The 16755-nt window shown below is 41.4% G+C and overlaps 2 protein-coding genes across 6 annotated transcripts in view; one reads left to right on the plus strand and one right to left on the minus strand.

The window, feature by feature from the left end:
- Positions 1-16239, minus strand: part of LOC136437918 (monocarboxylate transporter 12-like) — a 127596-nt gene extending 111357 nt beyond the window's left edge. Inside the window, exons 1-3 of one of the 4 annotated variants that reach the window (XM_066432499.1) lie at positions 16051-16239; positions 15870-15922; positions 15086-15336 (exon numbers count right to left, since the gene is read on the minus strand). In XM_066432499.1, coding sequence (XP_066288596.1) covers positions 15086-15293 — 208 coding nt within the window. In that variant the 5' untranslated portion in view covers positions 15294-15336; positions 15870-15922; positions 16051-16239. The other 3 variants (XM_066432498.1, XM_066432497.1, XM_066432500.1) reach the window with 3 other exon arrangements.
- LOC136437920 (trypsin-2-like) lies at positions 7573-14951 on the plus strand. 2 transcript variants are annotated; one of them, XM_066432501.1, is made up of 7 exons: positions 7573-7801; positions 9143-9240; positions 9957-10054; positions 11061-11185; positions 11942-12073; positions 12647-12792; positions 13462-14951. In XM_066432501.1, the coding sequence occupies exons 1-7, from the start codon at positions 7696-7698 to the stop codon at positions 13621-13623; spliced, it is 867 nt and encodes a 288-aa protein (XP_066288598.1). In that variant the 5' UTR covers positions 7573-7695; the 3' UTR covers positions 13624-14951. The 2 variants fall into 2 exon arrangements, with proteins under 2 accessions (XP_066288598.1, XP_066288599.1); XM_066432502.1 differs by lacking the exon at positions 7573-7801 and adding an exon at positions 8601-8827.
- Positions 16240-16755: the final 516 nt, after the last annotated feature.

The raw sequence follows: 16755 nt of genomic DNA on the forward strand, positions 1-16755 counted from the left end.
GAATTTTAGACCGGAGCACTGAATTGGTCTATAATGCTTTATAAGTATGGGGTGGGGGGCGTAACTTTGGTCAGCTATTACTCCCTAACCATGAATGAGAAAGCAAAATGATTTCATTTCCTCAAATACCCGCCAAGTGCCCTATCGTTTGAATGTAAAGTTTGAACATTCTGATAAAGAGATTGAATTTTAGACCGGAGCACTGAATTGGTCTATAATGCTTTATAAGTATGGGGTGGGGGGCGTAACTTTGGTCAGCTATTACTCCCTAACCATGAATGAGAAAGTAAAATGATTTCATTTCCTCAAATACCCGCCAAGCTTCATTTGCATGAATAATACCTGTCAATACCCCTCATTTACATATGTCACATGTTCAACTTTAAGAGTCCTTTATTGGAACGCAGCGGGTCGGAGATTCATAATTTGATTATTTGAATCATACTTTAAGCTATCTGCATACCCTCTTGAGCTGTCTCGTTAAAATGTTTTAACAAAACCGCCCCTGCAGTTTCAAAACAAGCAGATAGGGGGCTCAAACCTATGTCACTTCTTCCCGTGCACAAGCGCTGTCTATCGCTTCAATTAGTTGCAGAAGATCATAAAGGAATATAAATTATGCAACTGAGGACTTCGCTTGCATGTTAAATTCTACATTCGTTTATTCATTAAATTCTAGAGTCGGTATTTTGAAATAAATCTGAAGTTAACATGTACCGAATTCTTTTTTTTCTAACAGACCGCACTTACCCAGGGGGAGCAAGCGGCCGCCGTGATCTCTGTACCTTCATCCGCTCCCACCGTAGCTGCATGGCCACCGGTATTGCCGTGCTGCTAAGCCTGGCGGCTGTGGGAATGGCCCCTCTGACGTTCATCAATAAAGAGGTAAACACGCTTGCACCACCACCACAACTACCAATCTATTTTTCTTACACTTATTCTGTTGTGCTTTTAATACTTTTCCTCGTTTGTTTCTCAAGTTTGATATTATGAGATGCAAATGTACGTAAATACTTTTATAGGAAATATCCCAATTGTCCATCACTGTTGACGCCTTGAAGCGCAACCAAGACGGTATGCACCAACTGCCCACTACTGTTGACGCTTTGAAGCGCGACCAAGACGACATGTCTACCACAGTTGACGCCTTGAAGCGAGACCAAGACGACATGTCCACCACTGTTGACGCCTTGAAGCGCGACCAAGACGGCATGTCGACCACCGTTGACGCCTTGAAGCGCGACCAAGACGACATGTCATCCATCGTTGGCGGCTTGAAGCGAGACCAAGATGACATGTCCACCACCGTTGACGCCTTGAAGCGCAGCCAAGACGACATGTCCACCACTGTTGACGCCTTGAAGCACAACCAATACGACATGTCCACCACTGTCGACGCCCTGAAGTGCGACCAAGACGACATGTCCACCACTGTTGACGCCTTGAAGCGCAGCCAAGACGACATGTCCAACACTGTTGACGCCCTGAAGTGCGACCAAGACGACATGTCCAACACTGTTGACGTCATGAAGCGCAGCCAAGACGACATGTTCAACAATGTCGACGCCTGGAAGTGTGACCAAGACGGCATACGCCAACTGTCCACCACTGTCGACGCCTTGAAGCGCGACCGAGACGACATTTCCACCACTATTGACACCTTCAAGCAGGACCAAGACGGCATACGTCAACTGTCCACCACTGTCGACGCCTTGAAGCGCGACCAAGACGGCATACGCCAACTGTCCACCACTGTTGACGCCTTGAAGCACGAAGACGACCTATCCACCACTGTCGACGAATTGAAATTGAGGCGTGAGTAATATGTCTTGGATTTCGTCACTTTACTTGGACTTTCTTTACTTGGTTTAATTGATCAACGAACATTGAGTTTAAGAATGCAGGCGTAGTCCTAAATCCTGAACTTGTGGATATGGAGAAAAGAGCAGTTTACTTCCATTTCATCATGGAGGTATTGTTATCTCCATGAAAATGGAGATATTATCATCTCCATGAAAAAATGAATAGTTACCTTCGTCGACGATTTCTCGTCGAGAAGGTTATTCGATGATGCTTGTCTGTGTGTCTGTTAGTGAACAGAATAAGTCGAGAACGCCTGGATGGTTTGTTGTCGTAGTTGGTGTGTCGGTGTGTATGTGGGAAATCTCAAGATGATTAGATTTTGGGCGAAGTGTTTTGCATAATTAACGAGAAAAGTGTAAAAATGTGTTATATTGTATGCTGAAGTATGTGTACGTGTTGTTGTTCCAAGGCGTCATGGATAGGGGTAGGGGTCCTGAGGGGTCATCTTGAAGGCAGGAAACGTCAGTTACACAAATTGGCTGTCAGCCAGCTGTAGGCATTGGTAAGGTAGTCTCCAAGCAGACCTATGGGTTGGCTATAGCAGGGGCAGGTTTTGCTTCAGACTTTGAAAGGGAATTACTCAAGAAGGGCTTGGTGGATGGTCATAAATTTTTGTAAGTACATAGCTTGAGTGCTGATGTACATGATTAGATACTCATTATGCAAATCAGTATCTAATTTGCACAATTAATGAGGAAAGTTTATACATCCATCAATTTCCATGATAGGACTCTCAAACATGTGACATATGTAACTGAGGAAGAGAGAAATATTAATAGATATCAGCTTTGAAAATGAGAACCTCATTGACATAATTAATGAGAAAAACTATAACTCGAGATGGTCTTGATGGATGGTCATGATTTTTGGTATGTAGATAGCTTACGTGATGCTATGTATGATTGGATGATAATTATGCAAATCAAATTCTAACTCGCATTATTAATGAGGCAATTTTAAAAAATCTGCTGTGTTCCATGATATGAGTATTCAAATATGTGACATTTGTAACTAAGGAAGAGAGGAATGTTGAAAGATAGGAAATATGCAAAGGTGGGCCTAATTAGCATAATTAATGAGAAACTGCTATAATTCCATACTAGTAAATGACGGCAATTTCATACTTGTGGCATTAGGAAGTTGTGTGAATGTGAACACCATTGAATCAAATTATGCTAATAAGGAGGGAGCTTATTTGCATAATTGATGATAAATGTTAGCATAACCTTCTTTGTTAAGCTCATAGTCATAACAATGAGGTTTGGACAACTTATGTTATTTGGGTGAAGAGGATCAGCTGGTATGATTGATGATTGATGAAAAACACTCCTAATACGTCAGTCATAAAGGTCAAAATCATTTGACGAAGGTATGAGGTCGTAGAACTCTTGTTTTCGATGTGTCTGTGTGTTTGTGTTTCCGGATGTTTGCAGTCAGCATAACTCAAGAACCTCTTGATGGATTACGGTGATATTTAGTATGTGGGTCGGAAATGGGAAGACAAAAGACAAGGTTGAAGGCCCCCTCGTATGTGACCTTGGTACTGCAGCAGAACTTCCTTTTTTCTAATCTTTTGCCCTGGAAGTGCTGTGGTCTTGATTTTTGGTGGCAGATAGCTTGTGATGTAAGTAAGACGTGGTGTAGGTTTGGGCCCCCTAGCAGCTTGTATCTTTTTACGATATATATCATATCCTTCTGGGAGTATGTCTGCTTTTGTATGGTCGATGAATCCAGGGCGGATCTAACTGCAATAAGTCCCAGTTGCGTGGCTAACTGCTACATTGCGTGTCTTATTAAATGGATGTTTAACCTTCATCAACGTACATATTTCAGATATGTAGGTATGTTTTTGATATCGACATCCTTGACCTGTTGCTGATGCAAAACTTGTTTTCCAGTATCTTGTCCTAAAGGTTACACATTGAGTCGTGGAATCTGCTACAAGGCCTTCAACAAAAGTAAGATCTTCCGCACAGCGGCCAAGATCTGTGGTAAAGATGGCGGCACCCTCGCCATGCCTCGACATGCCGAGACCAACGCCTTCCTCATATCGTTGTACAACTCCGTGAGCGACAATCGGGCCTTCTGGTTCGGCCTGCACGATCGGCGCACAGAGGGAAGTTTTCTGTGGATGGATGGTTCTGCACTTGGGACGTACAATTCCTGGGCTCCGGGACAACCAGACAAGTATCTGGACGGCCGGCGCGATGATTGCGTTCGTTACTCCTCAAAACCGTCCTGGAAATGCAGGTGGGACGACGCCTGGTGCAAGTTGCATCTTCGCTTCATATGCCAGATTGCTCCAGGTACTTCTTATAACTGTACAGTTCTCTTCAACATGACACTAGTATGCATCTTTCACTAAAATTTTAGCTTTGCACATTGGATCGTTAGGGAGGGGGGGCCACTTTTGTAAATAAAAGGGTGTAGCCCTGTAGTTCTTGATGACGTTATCATGACGTCATAAAATTTTCGTCTTGTACAAAGGTACTTGGAGAAAAAAATCAAAGGCCATAAATTACAATAAGTAGTATTTTCTAGACACCCCAGAAATGCTGAGGTATGCCTATCTCTCACCCTTTAACTTAAAAGTATACATTTAAGCATGCTAGATCATCACTGCTCTTGTCACAAACCATGTCAAAAACACATCATTCCACATCTCATCCCTGCTAATTCTGTTCATTTTTTCCAGGACGTCCGTAAGCGACAGGCGGAGCTCTCCGACCATGCGCAGTAGAAGCTTGTATCCAGTAAAACGTGGCCAAAATAGCACGTTGTTTTTCTTGAGAGGTTGTACATATTGAGTATGAGACTAACACAAAAGAAAGTAGATTGTAGATTTTTGTGCAAATGACATTTACATAATTTTACATGGCGATGTTCACCTTTAACTAACTTAAACATGTCACAAGTATAGAATTTTATCATTTATCATTAAGCGATTTTATTATTTTTGTATAAATTATGCAAATCAGTTCCTAATTTGCATGTTTGATATGTGTTTATGTTACACCTGCCATGAATCACATGTGTTACATTTATTGCCAAGTTCTGGGAAACAATGGAATTATAGAATTTCCTAATTAATTATGTAAATCGATTCCTTATTTGTATAATATGTATCTAATTGTGTACATCTTTGCCTAAGCTACCTGCATGCCTAAAATGATGGAAATCCGTCTTTCCTTTCTTCAGTTATCCTCTTCGGAATATTTTTACAAAAACGCCCTTGCAGTTCTAAAATTAAATGTTAGGGGGCACAAACCTGCCTCAACATGTCACTATAAGAATTCACTGAGAATCTATCAATACCAAAAATCTTCTTATTCATTCTTATTTTTCTGGTTTTCTTATGTTGAGAAAGATTTTCTTATACAAAGAAAAACAAGAAAACTCAAGAAACTTTCTGAGAAGTCTTGTCGATGTCAATTCTTATACAAAGAATTTTATTCTATTTTTTTTCTTAAGTTAAGAAACTATTTCTACTCAATTCTAGCATTATGTTTTCCAATAAGAAATTTCTAGAAGAATAAGAAAAAATTGCTTTCTCTGCCTTACGGTAAGATTAATTTTTGTTTGGTCCAATGTTTTATTCTTACAGATTCTTTCCTTAAGTTTTTTTTTTTCTTTAAAAATTTGATTCTACAAAAACAATTTTCAAGAAAAGTAATCTTGGATGCAATTCTTGTTTGTGCTTAAAAGAGGGATTCTTGTTTGTGCTTAAAAGAGGGATTCTTGTATACAGAATAATATTCTTACTGACAGAAAAAATTCTTTGTAGAAGGAAAAAAAGAGAAAAACAAGAAAAACGATTTTTGGTAGTGTAGAAAAAAAATTGCGACAGAAATGCGGACACTCTGGTGTTCAGCCAGAAACCTTCTTTGACATACGTTCGAAACCTTATTGCACATATTGCATAAGAGTACAATTCATAGTCACAGTCCAATGGAGGTCCTGGTGACAATACCACACTATCTTCAAGAGACCGTGCATGTTTGTTCGTACGAAATTTATATACAACCACCACATATATATGCCACAGTTAACGACGTTAAGTTTGAGAAGTCACTGAACTCTAGAAAAGTCCAAAAGGCTGCCTCCGGCCCAATCATGACCAACGTACACTTAACAGCTTCGAAAGAGACCGTACATGTTTGTACGTACGATGTAACCTCCATCAACATTAATACGCCGGGTTACCTAAATCCGCCACTTTGAAAACAGTGTGTTTGAGAGATCTTTAGTGCAGCACCCCTCAGGTATACACAGTCTGGATATACCGGTGTACATTTAAATGGGGGACGTTGAGTTGGAGATCTGTTTGGACGTATCTTTGGCGGAATTCTGTACAATGGTGGAATTACGTTAGTATATTATATTATGTACATATATAAAACTACATATATACATGTCACTAAGTTTGAGAAGTCACTGAGAATTTCGTAAAGAAACTTAATATTGAAACTTAGTAAACTGTAAATGTTATTACAGACATACGGACACCATGGTATTTAGTGATGTTCTTTGATATTTGTAGCTTTATATATTGTTATATGCTCCTTTTTATGCGAAACATGTAAAATATTCACACGTAATTCAGCCGTTGGCTGCTAGGTGGTATTATTGCGTAATAATGTCGATTTTGAAATGATAATAAACCATTCATATATGTACATACCGTAGTTTGTTTTGTAATTACTAGCTCGATCAAGATTATGATTTTTTTATAGTTATTGAGAATGCCGGCCAGTGCAACACATAGGTGAGTCGTAACTGGCAGCGGCTACAGTAGACAACAGATATATAACACGTTTATCCGGTTTTCCTAACCCCTATAATGCCTAACCCGTGGTACTAGTACTAATGGAACCCACCGCAGGCGGATCATTTGCATTCCGAAAAACTAGTTCTAAATCTTCTGAATTCCACTTACTCCCTAATTTTGAAATTTAAACGTCGGCGAGACATAATTGCTAGTCAGTATCATATTTCAGATTTATGTAATACAATATCATATTAGCCACCATCAAGTCATCAGTGAGGGCACAGTCATATTCGTCTTGCGATACGTTTACGGTACCAAATACACCTTTCTCATGCGGCGGACATGGTAGAATGAAGACGAGGCCATCGTGGCAACCGATCCTTACTGTCCAACACAATTATCAGTTCAACCAATGATTACACGGTAATTAGAGAATCGACCAATGAGAAAGTGGCTGCATGTCCGTCAAATACCTGAATTTCTACGTTTTGACGGAGGCAGGCGGGGACTATAGGATCGGTCAATGTGGCTCTAAATTGCTGCAGCTTTTCTGTGCATTACACTAGTTATAATATTGATACCTTGAAATCATATTTCAAAGCTTAGTGTGGTTTGGGAGAAAAACTAAATCCATGTTTCTTTGCCTCATTGGCCTCGAGATCATTCTATCATGTCCCCTCGTGAGAAAGGTGTATTGGGGACGTTCCTCTGGCGTGGCAGACATAGGAAAGTAGTGGATGTGGCTTCCAAAATCCACCTGTCTTGTGGTAGATCTTTGTCGACTATCTATTCTGTCCTGCGACAACAAAAACAAAAGTGTCCGTGCGCCTTGACGAGGGCTGAGACATGTCCCGGGGCGTTTACATTCTACCCCATGGAAACGAATTTACATTACAATTCACACCTGAAAACCAAAACAGACAATTATCTGAACAAGTGGGAGGGTTTAGTTACTACTGACGTAGGTGGGCTCAAACGAGCTTGCTGCATCGTCTAAGAACATTTTTCAGAAGTAAGAAGTAGGGGCATTCGGCTTTCTTCTGTATCATAGCTCATACTGACGTATGTGGAAATATTGTTGGGGCAGCGCGATGTCGTCTTCTGTTGCTTTGATAGTGTTATGTTCCATCGCCTTGGCTATTCCTGGTTCTGTAGATGCCGCCCGAAAAGGTGAGGTTTAACCGTGCTGAAATCTCGGCCGTGTTTCCTTTATCGCCAAATGATATGTTATGTTGTGTTGTGTTGTGTTTTGTGGGATCTTCAGATAGACTTACGTTACTTTGAAGACTTCGTGTGTACGCAAGTGACGTCAAATGAATGAGTATTCACAGCGACCCAACAGGTCGGGTGGCGGTCAGGGAGTGGCGCCCTGCAGCGGTCAGGGAGAGGCGCCCCTGCGGCGGTCAGTGAGTGGCGCCCCTGTGATGAGCCAAAAGCCACCTGTCAGCCACAATGCCACCTGTACCAAGATGAAACCCTTATCCCTGAGCCCTCAACCTGCTGAGTATGAAAAGGAATAAGAAGAAGAAAAGCCTATATGGGAGCCCTGGTAAACTAACTACGCCATCGGAGAATCGTAGCTTGTCTACCAGGGCTCCCACATATTATGCTTTTCACTTGACGTCACTTCCGCCCTGTTGGATTACAGTCTACGTCTCTTAAAGTGCCTATGCCACCAAAATAAACCATTTTCTAGTTATATTGAATGATAATAAGACTGCTATTTATTGAACACGGACGAGTGCATTATATAGACATAAACTTTTCTGATGTTGTTTAACACCCAAACATCCGAGATTATACAGCTTGACCCAATTACCCACCAACATGGTCCCCTGGGGGATTGAAACTATGATTACTATGACGTCAATGAAAAGCATCTATACCCTTCCCCCTACCAACCATACCCCTGGTAATTATAGATATCTATCAACTAACCGGACTGGCGCCCATGTTAGGACCAAACTACCTAGACCTATTAAGACCTAGTTCCTATAGCCGGCGTCACAATTCATGCGAGCGTCGGCCGACTTTGTAGATCGCCCGAAGCTCGCCGAATTTCAAAATCGCCCGAGCGTCGACCGTATTTTCCAATGAAGATCTCGGGCGACGTCCGTCGAACACTAAAAAGTAAAAATCCCCCATGAGATGGTACCATTTCTTGGATGATGGACGAAACCAGTATCGACTAACCTGGTAAAAGGCCAATATTTGGATAAACTTTTATTTCTGAAAATCGCCCGAAGCCCCCGTAATCGACCGGACGTCGCCGTACTTTCACCAAAATGCACATTTCAAACTCGCCAACATGTCGGCCGAGCTGAATTTCTTATTATTTGTGATGGGGGCTTAAGGGAACATCGGGGGACAGAATTCAAAGAGACATTGGCAATTATACACGCTCAGGCGTTGTTAAAGGAATCTGTTTTCGGTTACATTCTGTGTTTGTTTGTGGGCGTGTGAATGGCTGATCTCTAAGCTATGGTAACTTTGTATCTTTTTTAATCAAAGAACGGAGGATGAGTTGCGGCGTTCCTGGAGTCGCACGCAATTCCGATGGTCGTATTGTCGGCGGAAGTGACGCAAACCATGGGGCGTGGCCATGGCAGGTAACTGCGCCACTTTCTGAATATCTGATTAGGCCGATTCTCGGGTTGAACTGCGCATGCGCTATATCAGAGGTCAAGGTCTTAATTTGTAAACAGTTCTTGTCTAGAACATGCATTACACCATGTTCAGACGTTTTTGTTTGTCTCAGGGGCTTTCAACTTTGACCTATTACCCACATTGCACCGCACTTCGCATACGCACTTCAAACCATGGACCAGCTTATTGTCTTGCAGCTTTCTATATAGATTGCAGCAAAAGCTGTGAAGAGTTGAGAGCTGAGGAGATGGTCAAGTCATTTGTAATCAGAGCCACTCGTATCTCTTAGTTTTTGCATACATTTGTACAAGAAGTTGTGAATTCAAAGTATATATTACAGCAAAAATATCATTCTAGGCCTCATTGCCACGAGTAGGCAATTTTAGATGTCTCAACCACACTGATGGATATGGCAACATACTAGTATTATTCTGATTGAAGCCACTCTCCAAGCAGAGGTTGTTGGGGAAGATTGTGACCTTTTTATCATATGCCCCGTTTTTTGTCCGCTCTCCTCAATCCAAAAAACGGGGCATATGATAAAAAGGCCACAATCTTCCCCCAACAACCTCTGCTTGGAGAGTAATTGAAGCAGAGTGTTTAATCCCAAAGTGACCGAAGTAGTGGTTTTGTTTATCTATGTTTGTTTGATTACTCATTTTTCTTTTATATTACATAGGTATCCCTCCGCTCCTTCCCCTACGGTCTTTTTCACTTCTGCGGCGGCGCCCTTATCCACCGTAAATGGGTTCTGACAGCTGCCCACTGCGTGAGCGAGTGAGTAAGATCTTACTAACTTTCCCCATAGTCTTCATGTTTGTGAACTTCAGGAGATAAAAGTAGTACCGCTTATGATGGAAGCTCATCTGTGTTGGTAGCAACCATAGTGCAATGCTAAACTTTTTTCCAACACTAAGGTATTCATGGATCAAATCTTCAACGATCACTAAACACAGACAGTGGGTGTTATAAACCTCTTGGTACGTTTGACCGCTTGCTGACGTCACGTGTCAATAAAGTCACGTGTCTGCAACTCTCGCGAGTTTACGTTCGGAAGTGATTGGTCATGACTAGGGGTGGGTACCGGTACAGAAAATTCAGGTCCGGTCCAGGTCCAGAGGGTCAGGTCCAGGTACGGACCTGTACCTGTACCTGATTATAGTAGTGTCGCAGTACATCATATTTTGGAGAGCGAGACACAAGTAAAGGTCTCTGTCAGTGCAAGTGTATGCATGTGTCGGATCACTAACGTCATGTATGAAACGATATGATTTCTTAGGTTCGCACTTTGTCTCAAAATTAACTATACTCCTCTCACCGTCTGTTGACTGATCTAGATATGATTCACAGCTAACGTCTTCAAAAATCTTCGTTAATTCTGCTGTTTTGTATTTTCTTAGACCGGTTATGTGACCGCCTGCTGGTAGCCTGGTACTGTGAATTTTCTAATCGGTCCATAGGCCGGTCCACTGATTTTTTCTGGACCGGTTTTTTTGGACCGGTCCATAAGAAAATACCGGTTTTGTACCGGTACCCACCCCTAGTCATGACTGATCCTGCAGAAGGCGACAGTGGTCGCTGGAAATTTGATCCTTGAATCTTAGTGTTGGAAGAAAGTTTTGCATTGTACTAAGTAGTTTCCCTTCATGACGATGGGTATCGTGTTAGCTGATGGTATGTCTCCGGCCAAATCATTACCTTGTCTATCACATAAAGTCATTAGATAGTGACTGCATTGAATGGTCCTTTTTAAAGGGATCTCATGTACGAGTTTATGTTACAGCGGAGACAAACCCTATGTGACCTTCGGAGAGACCAGACTGTCTGGAGATGACGGCTCAGAGCGCACCATTAAGACCAAAAAAGTCTTCATTCACCCAAGTTATAGTGGGGACGAATACGATGTCGGTGAGCTCTCTTCAGTCGACTCAAAGCCAATTAAGTACTTATGTAGAGTAGCAATGAGGAACCAGTTACAGAGGAGCATGTTAGTATATATATATATATATATATATATATATATATATATATATATAGAGAGAGAGAGAGAGAGAGAGAGAGAGAGAGAGAGAGAGAGAGAGAGAGAGAGAGAGAGAATATATATATAGAAATATATATATATATGTAATATTCCTTCCATAAGCTGGATGGACAGGGCACATTCGATCTCTAGTCTGATCTCTAGAGTGTCCATCTAGTGATTTTGAGCCGATTTCGAACGGCGCAAAGTTTTGCTTCCATATCAAAACAAATGTGTCAAGCTCTGATGATCTTGGCCTCCCTATTATGAACACATCCAAACTACACCTCTTCTAAAGTGTCTCGGACATTCCAAACATGAATAAAAGCCTGTTTTCTACCAAATGAAATAGCCACAGCCCTCATCCATAACTTCCAGCTCCATAGTACCAATATTTCCCATCAAACAGGCACCTGACACTTACTTTTTACAAGGATGCATATGGTATAGAAAATTCATCCTCTGCGCATGCCTGTAATCGTGACCCATCAACCTACTCCAGCTGGATTCTGACACCTTTCAAACTGATCACTTGCAGATAAACCTGCCTCCATAGCATTCTTTGGGGGCCGTCAAAACAATTCTCGTCGTATAGAATGCTATGCCTACCGTGATGATTCAGGATCATTGTGTTCTTCCAACAGCTCTCCTGAAGTTAAAGGAAAAGGTTCGTTTTAGCCAGTACGTCCGGCCTGTCTGCGTACCCGAGGCTTCCACAGTTTTTCCCGTACCGGGGACGGTGTGCAGCATAACCGGCTGGGGGTATGCCAAGGAAGGTATGTGCACCCTCCGTCGATCCGAAAGCCAGACAAAATTAAAAAGCAGATTCCTCAACATTACTTTCTCCATTCCGATGAGAGACTAAAGTTGAAACTTAATTGTTTTGTATGTTATAACGTTATGATATCATGATTTTTATCCTATCTATCATTCTGTCATAGCTGGTTAATTTTTTTTATGTATCGCTTTACTTCTCAAATGTTACTTTCAAGTAATGTTTTTAATTATTATGATATGGAGATTTTTACTTGATTTTGATCCTGGTTGTTAAAATTGATGGTGGTGATTAAAGTTGTGAATTAAAAAAAAAAGAATTGAAACTTTATGAAATATGCATCAGAGGAACCACTCTGAACATACTATGAGAAAAGGAAAAAATAATTTTTTATTGTCTTAATTTTCATAAAATGTTTTACTGTAATTCTACCAAGGTACATCGCCGTCTTGCTATCACTGCAGAAAATGCAACACGAGACCACAACTTGTTTTGGTGGTGAAATGGTAAGGAACGAGTTAGGTTCATCATATTGTGCAACTTCTATAAAAAATCAACTCATCGCTCCTTGCAGGCGGTTCTACTAAGAACCATCTCCAGGAAGCGGACGTACCCATAGTGAGTGACGCGGAGTGCTCTCGTGTGTATGCTTGGTCCGGCTATGACTCGACCGCGGAGTTCTGTGCCGGATACAAGGCCGGAGGAATCGACACTTGCCAGGTAACGCACTCCTTCTACCCGTTTCCACAGGCCAAGTGTTGTTCACGGTTAGGCTATGTTTATTCGATTAATGTTATGAATGACATGCTCTGGAAACATCAAAACCGATTGTAAACGTGCCAAAAAACTGGCAAAAAAGGTTCCTTCATTTTGAAATCCAAGTGGTCAGGAAGGCTGAACAGTTAAACACAGGCAAGAATGACGCAATGCGATTGATGATAGTTTTCACTGCTTGTTGGTACTTGCGAGCTCCCTTTGATAAAACTCATGTTCAACATGATAGACGTGATCCAAAATGTGATGCTTGACTGTGTAAAGTTAAGGCTGGCGTCCCAATTGCGCCGGTGCCCGTAGGGGGTCTGGTCCCCCCGAGCCAAAAATTTGTCCCGGTGGACTGCTGGATAGTGGGGGGGGGGGCTCCTGCTGATCGCACGATTAGTTCACGGCGTCTATTTGTTACAGGGTCCCGCGTTGATTTTAAGTTAAGTTAAGCAAATAATTCGGGGTCCTGGCCGGGCCCAAAAATATTCCGGCAGCCCCAGGGTATCCCACTGGGTCACGTACGGGTCACGACCGAAGGTAAAAAAAACCCAACCCGACGGGGCCCCTTTTTTTCCCAATCGGGACCGAAGCATAACATAGACATGTGTTGTACTAATCTCTCCGCAGGGTGATAGCGGAGGCCCGCTTGTTTGCCAGTCGGATGGACAGTACTGGCTGCAGGGCGTGACGAGCTGGGGAGACGGCTGTGCAAGGCCCGGCAAGCCCGGCGTCTACGCACGGGTCACTGCTGTTGCGGATTGGATCAAGAACACTATTCGTAACAATTAAAGGCATCAGAGCATTTTATGTGGCTTGACAACTGGAAATTTTATAGTCCCTGTAATCTTGATGAAATTGACATTAAATGTTAAGCACATTTGCGTGATAATTACATGTTAAAGGTGCTTAAAAGCCGCGCGAAAATAAGCTACACAGTGATCCTTTTAGTTTGTAGAAATAAATAAAAATTTGAGTTTTTTTTATTCGAGTTTGAAGCGACATAAAGTGCTCTAGGTGCTTTTAAGAGGCTCTGTCTTGTAAAAACAAAGCATAATGTGGCCAAACTAAAAGACAATCGATTTCCCTCAAATTTGTTGTGTTGGTAGGGGCATTGGCCCAAACTTTTTTTTTTAAATGGGAAATTTAGGTCTGTGGTCAACGGTTAGCATGGCAACGGCCATTTGTCAAAATGGCGGATTTTTGCCTGGTTAAGGCCTTAGTCTCGTCTAAAATTGACCATCTATCGACTTCTGTTTCTCCTACAAGTTAACAGATATTTTATTGATTCTAACATATATTGTTACTCATATATCAGTAAGAAAAAATTATATTCTGTTAAGCTGAAAATGTATTTATAGTAAGGTACAGCAGAGGTTTAACCCAATTCGGACGGGAAGGGGGGCTTTTGCAATTGAGGCCTGCGCCAACTTCCATGTCGCATAACGCCTGAACGGCTTGTGCTAGAGCTAATGCCCCGACCCCTACCAAATTTTGGTCACTCCAACATAGCCCGACCGAAAATATAACCTACCGCCTATAGCTAAGGTAATATAAATCAAGCACAGTCTCGATGCTACAGACAGATTTGAATATATATTCAGATGCAACAACCCCAACAATGCAAAAAGAGGTAAATAATGATTAGCCCCACTCGATTATGACACTATGTCAAAGACTTATGATAGACCTTATTGTTTTCGTAATTAGGATGTCGAGTTTTATTCTATACCTATATTTTGTATTATGTTTTGATAGTTGTTGCCATACATTGTACCGTGTACAATTGTCGTACAATAAAGTTCTTCTTCTGTATTAACCTCTATGACATTTCATGGATGTATGCATGCAGGTAATATTTACTTTACTCAACATATAAACATGATTGTCATTGTTATAATTCGGGCATAACCAACTTCACTCTTGATCTTAACACCAGAGTGATAATGTTGATTGATCGTTAGAACTAGAACGATAGTCTTGTCTTAACAAAGAAGGCTATTCTGACATTTAATCTTAAATCATTGAAATGAGGCCCTGATTTGCATTATTGTATCTAATAATGTTCAACTTAACTTAAATTCCGAATGCCACACGAATTACACTACCATCATTTACTACTACGGAATTACAGCATTTTCTTATCAATTATGCAAATTAGACAGTCATTTGCATACTTGATATGTATCGATAGTCTTCTCTATCTCAGTTACATATGTCACATGCAAATGGCAAAATGTAGTTGTATACTCACAGCACATAAGTAGAGTAGCCCCTAGGATAGAGCTGATGAAGGAAGTAGTCCCGGCACCCTCCTTGAAAACCTCGCGGAACTCTGCGTAGAACACTCCGAAGGACACGAGGGACGCAATCACCACGACGTGGATGAAGAAAGTGCCTGCCACAACCACCCATCCCCAACCGCCATCTGGCGCTTTGTCGACGAACTGCACCCGTGCCATTGCTCGGGGATGTTTATGGCGTGACTGAGCAGTTCAATGTCAACTGAAAAATAAAACGTATGTGCGACACTAGGGTATTGCGTCAGCTATGAAATTTGGTTCGTCATGTGGATAAGCCAATGATCCATTGTGTAAAAATAATCTGATCAATTATCTCATGCTCATGATATGATATGACTATAGCATGTTATAGTTGCTGTTTGATTTGATTGATTGATTTGATTTGATTTGATTGGCAAACTAGACAAGGGCTATTACATAGCCATAGGTCTTCAGTTGGTTGGGTTATGGCTATTATTTATTACTTACTTTGTTATGCTGTTGGTGACGAGTACATGTACCTTAGACTGCCCTGATCAATTTATGTCTTTCCTTGACCTTGTTCCATGGCGCCAGTCGACATGTTTATTTCGTAGTTGCACACCTTAGCGCAGACATGTTTACACCTGGTAAAGTTACATCGTTTCATAGGTTAACGTCAGGTGGGCCATTCCCTTAACATTCAGCTAGAATATTCAAAGAAAGCCTCTACATTTCAATACTGTCATATCTAGTAGGTGAACAAGATAGACTCACCTTAGTCAGACATGTTAATCATGTAGCCCACCTTAGCTCAGACATGTTTTCACCTGCGATAGTATGGTTTGAATACGTTAACGTCTTGTGGGCCATTTCCTTAACTTTCAGCTAGAATATTAAAATAAAGCCTCTACGTTCAAAGACCGTCGTATCTAGTGGGTTAACATAATAGACTCACCTTAGTTAGACATCGCGCCTTCTACTCATGTCTGTGTTGTTTTTCTTCAAACAGGTTTAAACCTGTTCCGCCCTGTGTTGTTTGACCTTCAGGTGTAACCCAACTCCTGCTTTGCATATATATTTTTTCAGGTGACTTCATTCGACCTTGAGTTACCTTGAGTTACCCTTGCTCTCTTGACCTAGTTGTCAGACGACCTGTTATTGTCCTCTTTGTTATGTAACTAAAGCCCCTATCTCACTGTACCCTTGGTACGTTTGCGACCGAGTGATTTGGCAGCCCTCTCAACGAGTTTCATTGGTAATATCGAGTATTTTTACGCTTCGATTTTAAGAAAATATTCTGTTGTCTTTAGTCATAACGTGTTGGAACGGAGGACAAAAATCTAGCTTTGAACATGAACAGCTTTCTCAAACCCATGCTTGTTATTTTATCAATTCCCTGTGCCTTTCACCTTTTTCACACTTCCCTACACATTTGCTACATGTATACAGGGAGATTGTACATGTACGCACTAGGTAATGGTCGTACAATCTTAGGGTTTGATTGCTATATGTAGATGGTAAAATACAGCATGGTACATTGTTTCCCATCAAGTTTTAACTGAAGAAAGAAGCAATTATTGAATGCCCTATATAAAGGGAAAACAATGCAGAACAGGGATTACCTATTCTCCAAGAAGAGGTTAGTAATAAACGCTTGTAA

Source organism: Branchiostoma lanceolatum, chromosome 7 (assembly GCF_035083965.1).
Source record: "Branchiostoma lanceolatum isolate klBraLanc5 chromosome 7, klBraLanc5.hap2, whole genome shotgun sequence".
Lineage (NCBI taxonomy): Eukaryota > Metazoa > Chordata > Leptocardii > Amphioxiformes > Branchiostomatidae > Branchiostoma > Branchiostoma lanceolatum.

Excerpts from the sequence above, each read along its gene's own strand:
- LOC136437920 (XM_066432501.1), top strand. The coding sequence starts at position 7,696 with ATGTGGAAATATTGTTGGGGCAGCGCGATGTCGTCTTCTGTTGCTTTG. Across the intron at positions 9,241-9,956 it reads ATGGGGCGTGGCCATGGCAG|GTATCCCTCCGCTCCTTCCC; the intron begins GTAACTGCGCCA and ends TATATTACATAG. Across the intron at positions 11,186-11,941 it reads TGGGGACGAATACGATGTCG|CTCTCCTGAAGTTAAAGGAA; the intron begins GTGAGCTCTCTT and ends TTCTTCCAACAG.